At 35.3% G+C, this 8,461-nt stretch overlaps 2 protein-coding genes across 2 annotated transcripts in view; both read right to left on the reverse strand.

Annotated features, from left to right (window-relative positions):
- Position 1: 1 nt before the first annotated feature.
- ciatpsyna (ATP synthase alpha-subunit) lies at positions 2–5,545 on the reverse strand. Its single transcript, NM_001032557.1, is given in 12 exon segments — positions 2–280; positions 547–697; positions 1,039–1,183; positions 1,632–1,739; positions 2,163–2,387; positions 2,722–2,873; positions 3,256–3,404; positions 3,754–3,920; positions 4,153–4,326; positions 4,657–4,826; positions 5,029–5,110; positions 5,406–5,545. Coding segments are annotated over 12 exon segments (1,665 nt in total). The 5' UTR covers positions 5,466–5,545; the 3' UTR covers positions 2–198.
- Positions 5,546–6,040: 495 nt separating this feature from the next.
- Positions 6,041–8,461, reverse strand: part of LOC100187226 (eIF-2-alpha kinase GCN2) — a 27,314-nt gene continuing 24,893 nt past the window's right edge. Inside the window, exons 30-34 of the mRNA XM_018813631.2 lie at positions 7,981–8,223; positions 7,286–7,470; positions 6,851–7,064; positions 6,505–6,674; positions 6,041–6,318 (exon numbers count right to left, since the gene is read on the reverse strand). Coding sequence (XP_018669176.1) covers positions 6,261–6,318; positions 6,505–6,674; positions 6,851–7,064; positions 7,286–7,470; positions 7,981–8,223 — 870 coding nt within the window. The 3' untranslated portion in view covers positions 6,041–6,260. The remainder of the gene's footprint in view (positions 6,319–6,504; positions 6,675–6,850; positions 7,065–7,285; positions 7,471–7,980; positions 8,224–8,461) is intronic.

Consider the following 8,461-nt stretch of genomic DNA (forward strand, 5'->3'; position numbering starts at 1 on the left):
GCGACCAGTAGTAAATGGCACGAACCACAAACTTTTGAAACAACGGAAAGAATTACATTCGAAACTTGTAAGTTGACAGCACTTCAGGATTACATAAGCGTATAGAGTAGAAATAGGCGGAACCTTTCGAAATTTGGCCAGAGTGAACTTTTGAATAAATAATTTTCCATGAACAAAAAATACAGCAAGAGTTTTGTTTCAAGCAGAGAAAGATTTGACGAATGCGGCAACAACTTCTTTCAACTCGGCTTCAGTCGATTCCGTGATTTTGCCCTCGTTTCTATAAGCGTACATGTTAGAATATATTTAAATAAAGGCAAAAACGAAATAAAAACTGCTATAAAACGGTTGAAAATATTAAATCTAACTAGGAATTTTATTCTTAACTAGTAATTACTACCGGTTTATTTAATTTTGCAGTATTTTTAGTAATTACTACTAGTTTATCAAATTTATGCAGTTTTTTATACACCAGCTTCAAATAGACATTTTGGGTCACTTCTTTTTGATTGGGACTTGAAAGTTTTAAAATAATAGTGTTCTAACCTGATGGAATCCAGGATCTTTGCGTGGCTCGATTTCATGTGAGCAAGGAAAGCAGTTTCAAAATCTGTGACTTTGGTTGGGTCGACTTTATCCAGGTAACCACGTACTCCACAGAATACGGAAACAATTTGTTCAGCAATGTCCATGGGGGCTGAAAACAACATTTTTATTAGAAAGGGGGCCAAAAAGATTTATTAGTAACAAAAAGAAACACAATTTTTTTATTAGAAACAAGCAAAAAAAACATTTATCGTATTCACGGAAACAATTGTTCAGCAATGTCCATGGGGGCTGAAAACAACATTTTTATTAGAAAGAGGGCCAAAAACATTTATCAGTAACAAAACAAAAAAACACAACTTTTTTTATTAGAAACAACACTAAAAACATTTAAAAATACAGTTTTTATCAGAAATAATAATAAAAAACATTTTTTGGGAGGAAAAGCAGAAGTCAAACATGTATAATTGTATGGCTGTAGGTAGCACTTACAGTATTGGATCTGTTTAAGAAGTTCAGTTAACCTAACACCTCGGTTGAGCAGTTGTTGTGTTGCGGCGTCCATGTCGCTACCGAACTGCGCAAAAGCTGCAACTTCACGATATTGGGCCAAATCCAACTTCATGGTACCAGAGACCTATAAGAAAAAGCCAATGTTATTTAAGTAAATCATAGATTTTTGGCCGTTTTAATACAAACACCACAAAACATATTCTAATGCAATTTTTTGTTTATAATGCACATAGATGTACAAAGAATCTATAGTTAAGAAACAACACTTTCAAGACCACTTCTGACCAAACTACAGACAACAATACTTTCTTAAAAAGTAAACCATTATTATTGAATTTTAAAATTGTTGCAGCAGCGAACAAAAAAGGCATGTGATTGAGACACAATTCTTTAGGTAACTGAGCAAGTGATCTTGCAATCATTCAGGGCCCTCAACCTCATGAACTAAGGTTAGGAATCCAAGGTGGATTGCTTGACTAAACCTCGTTTTTAAACGTGTTATCATTTAAAAAATATCTCCCATTTGTGGGGTGTAAACCAGAAACATAGCAGCAAAAGCATTTTTTTATTACCTGCTTCATTCCCTTGATTTGAGCAGCAGATCCGACACGACTGACAGACAAACCGACGTTAATGGCAGGTCGAATACCTTTGTGGAACAATTCAGTTTCCAAGAAAATCTATAGATAACGATGTTATATTTACGTGGCTTATTAATATGAAGTCCTAAAGCAATGTTTCCCAGTCAAGTGCACAAAATCTTTGGAGTGTTTTATCCAAAACTCAACTTGTTAAAGTTTAAACTGAATTATTTGTATAATCCCGGGCGGCAAATAAAATACTAAACTATTTCCTTGGCACATGGTGAAGCACTTTGAGAACCACTGATTTATAATATAACCTAACTTAATATAGTAGGGTGGGGAAAGATGGGGACACCTTATATTTAAGCACATATTATCCAAATATTCTGATTGTGTTTAAAGTAGTGAGGATACTGTTTTGTAATTATTTTGAATGTCATTCTGAATGGGCGGAGAAAATAAAATAAAAAGATATCCCATCTTCCCCCACTCCACTATATAAACATGTTAGAACCTCACCTGTCCATCAGTAATGGAGATGACATTGGTTGGAATGTATGCGGACACATCACCAGCTTGTGTCTCAATAACTGGGAGGGCAGTGAGAGAACCACCTCCGAAAGCATCGCTCATCTTAGCTGCTCGCTCCAGGAGACGAGAGTGAAGATAGAAGACATCACCAGGGAAAGCCTCACGACCGGGGGGTCGTCTCAACAAAAGAGACATTTGACGGTACGCAACAGCCTGGTATAAAAAATTGAAATTATTGAATTAAATTTAGTAAATATGAAACGCGGAGCACATTTTTATGTCTAATCAAAGCGTTAAATCTATCACAAAATCCAGGGTGGTGCCAATGTTAAAATACACTTGTCTTTTTAATGTTTGAATAATGTGGCAAATGTAGTGTACTTGGCTATGCTAGGAATTTTCAGGTGTATTGTAAGTTTTGTGTGTTTGTGTCTTGCATGATAAAATACTATCCTACTCATGCATATTATGCCATAACGATTTTTGTAGTGCACCCAGTTTTATGCAATAAATCAAGGACCGAAAATCTTGGCCAGTAGTTTGTTACCTGTTTTGACAAATCGTCATAGATGATGAGAGCATGCTTGCCGTTGTCACGGAAGTATTCACCCATGGAAGTAGCAGAGTATGGAGCAAGATATTGAAGTGGTGCAGCGTATGCAGCAGATGCAACAACCACAATCGAGTATTTCATGGAGTCTTGTTTAAAATTAACAAAAATTTAACACAAAAAATTGCAATTTCATGATATTGTATTCTACATGGGTGAGGTCTCGTCTTGGTAATTTAAGCCAGAGTTTTCACATTACCAAAACACCTACAGTGCGACAGCAACAGACAACCAAAAATAACAAAAAAACAAAACTTTAAAACAAAACAATTGCAATTTTATATTGTTTCCTACATGGTTGGGGTCTTGTCATGGGACTAGAGATTTAGGCCAGAGTTTTCATATTACCCAAACCAACTACAGTGCGACACTAACAGACAACCAGTTCAGTGATCACAAGGTGTTTTGCCAAGAATATTAACACCCAATTTGCTTATTGAAGTACAAAACAAAGTTTAAACAACAGCTTACCAGTGCTCTCAAGTCGTTGAATAAGTTGGGTGATGGTGGATTGTTTCTGCCCGACAGCAACATAGATACAATATAATTTCTTCTTCTCATCAGTTCCAACATTGAACCGCTTTTGGTTGATGATGGTATCAATGGCAACTGCGGTTTTACTGTAAAAACAAATTGAAAGATAAACTGTGTAATAGTTCAAAAACTTTGCCTAGAAAGTAGAGTGCTGATCCTAATCTATGTGGGTAAAGTCCCACAGCATGGCAGTATGGCACTCAAAAGTAGGCATATTACCCAACACCCAGGAAGCTACAAACCATTTTACCTGTTTACCAGTAGTACCCAAACGCTAAATCAGACCCACAGCACCAGAGAAAGCCAATGTAGTTATAAAGAAAAAAAAAAATTAATATTATAAATCAAAAAATTGTACAATATATATAAAATGGGGTAAAAATATACATACAATTAGGGAACATAGAATAGATTAGGGCAAAGTGGTTTATTTACCCAGTCTGCCTGTCACCAATGATCAGTTCTCTCTGTCCACGACCAATAGGCACAAGTGAATCAATGGCCTTCAACCCAGTTTGCATTGGTTCGCTCACACTAACACGAGCAATAATACCCGGAGCTTTGATGTCAACTCTTCTGCGGAGTTTGGTGTTCAAGGGACCCTGAGATAAGATAAAGTCAGGTTACAGGTAACAACAAAATTACATCAAACCAAAATATAATAAACATGCCCCAACACAAAAAACTATTGCTTGTAAAGAGCTACCATTTACCAACCAAATCGGTAAACGTAAACAAAAACACAGTAAAAACATGCCTGTATACTCTGGAGCTACATTTTCCACATCCTGTCCCTAAAAATTTGGGCAATATCAAATTGGTCAAATTACGCACCTTTCCATCGAGGGGGTTACCAAGAGCATCCACAACTCGTCCAAGAATTTCTTCACCAACAGGAACATCCACGATGGCTCCAGTACGTTTAACGGTGTCCCCTTCCTTGATGTTTCTATCGTTACCAAACACCACAATACCAACGTTGTCCTTTTCCAAGTTCAAAGCCATACCCTGAAAAAATAAACAAGTCATGATTATATTTCTATAGTTAAGTTGTAGAATATGGAAATACTTAACTAAGCACACTATATTGCAACAGAAATTTCATGACAATTTAAACAAAGCAGTGAAATTAAATTACCATACTACAATAACTCTATGGTATTAGATTAACAAAATAGGTATGTAATTTAAGACATAAACACATAAAACTTTGCATATTAAATCAGCATTAAAAACCTCTAAAAGTTGCACCAAACCTTAAACAACTATGCCTCCAATTTAAACAAAAGTTTCACCAATCTAAACAAAAGTTTTTTTTCAGAGTTGGTTTGTTTATACCTTTAATCCACTTTCAAATTCCACCATCTCTTCAGCTTGGATGTTACGAAGTCCATGAACACGAGCAATACCGTCACCAATGGTTAGAACTCTTCCGGTTTCAGTGAGATCTTCAGATGGTGCAGTTCCAAGAATTCTTTGTTCAAGAATGGAAGAAAGCTCTGCAGCTCCTGTAATAATGCATAGGTTCATTTTAATCTTACTTTAAGGTGAAAAATGGATCACAGCTTCTAGTAAAGCAATTCCAAACTTCTACATTGAGAAAAATAAAAATCTGCAAGGGTTACATCATATAAGAAATTGGGTAGCTTTAGGGAACTAAGCACGGCCAGGTTTTGACAGGTTTAGTTTGATACAAAACAGGTTATTTGCCTTGTTTTTCAGCATGGTTAGGTCTGGAAGTTGACAAGTTTCTTGCAGCAACGAAGCTGGCAGCTTTTAATGTGTTGGTGGCCTGTGGAGATAAAATGAAATTATTTCTATGTCGCAACTAAGTTACCTACAAATAATACGCATAGTTGTAACTTGTAAATGCATAAACCGAAACAACAACCCTCGGACGCAGGGTGTTTTTGATAGAATATTAATGCTAAATCACAATTCCAATGTTCATAAGTTTACAGCAACCTTATATTGCCACAAATTCACAATTTCAACGTTTATAAATTCACAGCAACGTTATATTTCCATATGGCGGACCAACAACAGTCTTACGATGTTAAATATACCATACAAAAGCAATCACGTACATTTTTCGCTGCTTGAGGCAAAGTCCTTCCAAGAGCTGCGATAACCTTTGATGAAATCATTCTTTAAGTTGTGCCTCGACTTTGATTCTTTCAAAACAAAAATAAATCAGACCAAAGCAAGCAACCTGTTGTTAACCTGCTTACAAGATCCTACAAACGTACAATGAGAAATTGAATTGAAATATTCAAACGTTGGTTTATAATCAATGACGTCGCAACACCGTGAGGTTATCTGCCCCTGATGATGGGTTTGGAAATCCCAATGGCAATGCAAATCACTAGACCATGACCAACTCGCCGGCGCATTTCATAGACAACGTATAAAACGTTCAGTTTTCGAAAATATGTGCTTCTGCCCAGAGTCCGTATATAAACATATATAAACATATATACATATACGGACTCTGCTTCTGCCCAAAGAGTAAATCTTTGTTTCTGCCCACTTTATCACTATGGCCTCGTCAAGAATATTTACACCTAGACAAATAAAACACCTCTCTCTTTTAGCATTTATTACTCTTTTACACAAACCTGACAAATTTGTAATTCTTAATCTCTTTTTAAAATGTCCTACTACTCTTCAATACTTGGATGTTTCAAGCACAAACTGGATGTTTTACAAGCACAAAACAATCTAATAGTTTATATTATGGTGTATTTGAGAGCATAAACGCAATAATACAAAAGCAAAGGCGCAAGTTGCAAAAATGGCTACAAGCTGGAAAATCAGTAAAACAAACACATGATTGCTCAAGTGACACTAAAACGTCTTTATATGTTGGAACAAAAATAAACTAAAACACGAGGTACACATTGTTACACTCTATTGTACCATCTGATGAGTTTCTTAGGAACTCATATCAAAAGACAGTAGCCATGGTCTTTGTAGCTGTAAAGAATGATGAAAGTCATTCTGTAATACAAAAAAAACAAGTTATTTTGTAGAAACAAACTTTATATTGTGGTTGCTTCTGTACTACAAAGCAAAAGTAAGCTTTTTTTGTATTAACTCCCCCAACAAAAGTAAACTTTCCATTCAGTTAACTTTGATGCAAACTAACAAAAAGTGAATTTTTCAAGAAAAATTCTCCTGACTTACTCTCGTTCGAATTTTGCCTCGCAAATTCTCTCAGCGATATAGGACAAGTATTTTTTATACTTGGATACAGTGTGTAGATGATGGGCAAGAGAAGAGTTAAACTCTTCCTCAGAGTGAGAAAGATCAAGAGCACATCCCATGCTCTTCATAACTGGTGATGGCAGTTCAACCTAAACAAAACATAAGTTTATTTCCAAATCTTGCATTTGATAAAAGGATTCAAAATATTTAAAAAGAAAATTAAATTTAACAGATTTTAAACGAAGAAATAACAAAAAAAGCAGTAGTATAAGCAGCATAAAGACCAAAAAAATCAGTAAAAATTTGCATATTTTCACGCAATTACCGCAAGGGCACAAATTTGAGCTTTAGATTGAATGTGGGACATCATAGGTAGACTTGTAAGTTTGGTCATAACTTCAGACTCATATCTCTTCCTTAAATGTGAGGCAAGTTTCTCGGGAGGAACAACCTCGATGCTGATTTGACGAGCACTATTGTTCGTCATGGTAACAGTGGAGGACTCGTGTGATGCAGAGAACCCCGATGAGGAAGATTTCCTAAAGAAGAAAAATTTCCTAATTTTTCTTAATTTTTCTAAGTTTCAAAAGTTTTTAAAATTTTTTTTCCAAATTTTAAAGAAAAAATACCATGTAATAGAAACCCTCTTGAAAAGAATAAAGATAAATAAAAAGTTACATTTAAGTTGAATGAATGCAACTTTTTAGGGCGAATTAAAAGTTATAATATATAAAATATCATTTCAAAATAATATATTTACATTGATACAGTTGATTCAACTTCTTTCAATCGTTTTAACAAATAATCCACCAACTGATCCAGCGGTACTCTGCGTTCAGTAGAGCGTAACAGCGGGTCGTGCGTCAATGATCGTACTAACGGGGAGCCACTTTCTTTCTCGCTTAAAAATACAAGATGGCGGATCCCTCTTTCTTGAGCTTTCTCCTGTGGGTTGAAGTAATAAACAATTAATATAATGATTAATATAATGATTAAAATTAAGGAAAGCAAGTTAAATACAGACATAATGACTTTTTAGCAGTACACATATGTTACGTCTACATTTAAGTTACGAGATCCAATTTTAGCATGTTGTTGTAGGTGTATTATAGTATTTTATTTAACTCATGTATGGTCCAACAGAGTGACATGAGATCTTACAATTATACCAGAGTTGGACCAATATCAGGAGTCAGAACACCCATGGTGATACTGTATGAACCTCAGGGGAGGGGAACCACTTACATTATAAAACAAAAACAATGATAACTTTTAAAATAGTATTAATTATTTAAAAAAAAGGAAAAAAACAAAAAAATAATCATTCACAAAGGAACATACTTGGCAACTTGTAAGCTGGCATGAGGTGTATGAAACAATACACTTGTGTTATAGTGACTGTTGTTTTCCGGCCACGCGAGGATAGATAAGTTACATTCATTCATTTGATTATACCTGCACTTCTTGCATTGATTCCATTGCCCCGCGATCATAAACGGTTTCTGCTGCTATCGAGGCCTCCCATAGAGATCTTACAACCCTCAATCGTTCGTGCAACATAAGAGTCCGCCCCACGGAACAAACCAGCACGTCAACTGCAGCGTGGTGGGATAATTGTGATGTCACAGTGGGGTCATTGCTGCCACTCATACTTGTTGAGCTACAAAGACTGTTTTCTTCCATTACGGATCCTACAATCTGTATAAAAATCAATATGACAGAATGCAAAAGCAGGCAGCTATTTAAAGTCTAAATAACATTATTGGGCACCCGTATTACATATTTTATTCGAATGTTACAAATTTAATATAACACATATTGTTAATAAGATATTTCACAATATTTAATACTATAATTGAAGTACATTGCTGTTTGTTATTCTATAAGATAAACAACATTACCTTTTCTATATGGATTAGATAAAATACTTCATGCA

The sequence above is a fragment of the Ciona intestinalis genome, chromosome 10, assembly GCF_000224145.3.
Source record: "Ciona intestinalis chromosome 10, KH, whole genome shotgun sequence".
NCBI classification, from domain to species: domain Eukaryota; kingdom Metazoa; phylum Chordata; class Ascidiacea; order Phlebobranchia; family Cionidae; genus Ciona; species Ciona intestinalis.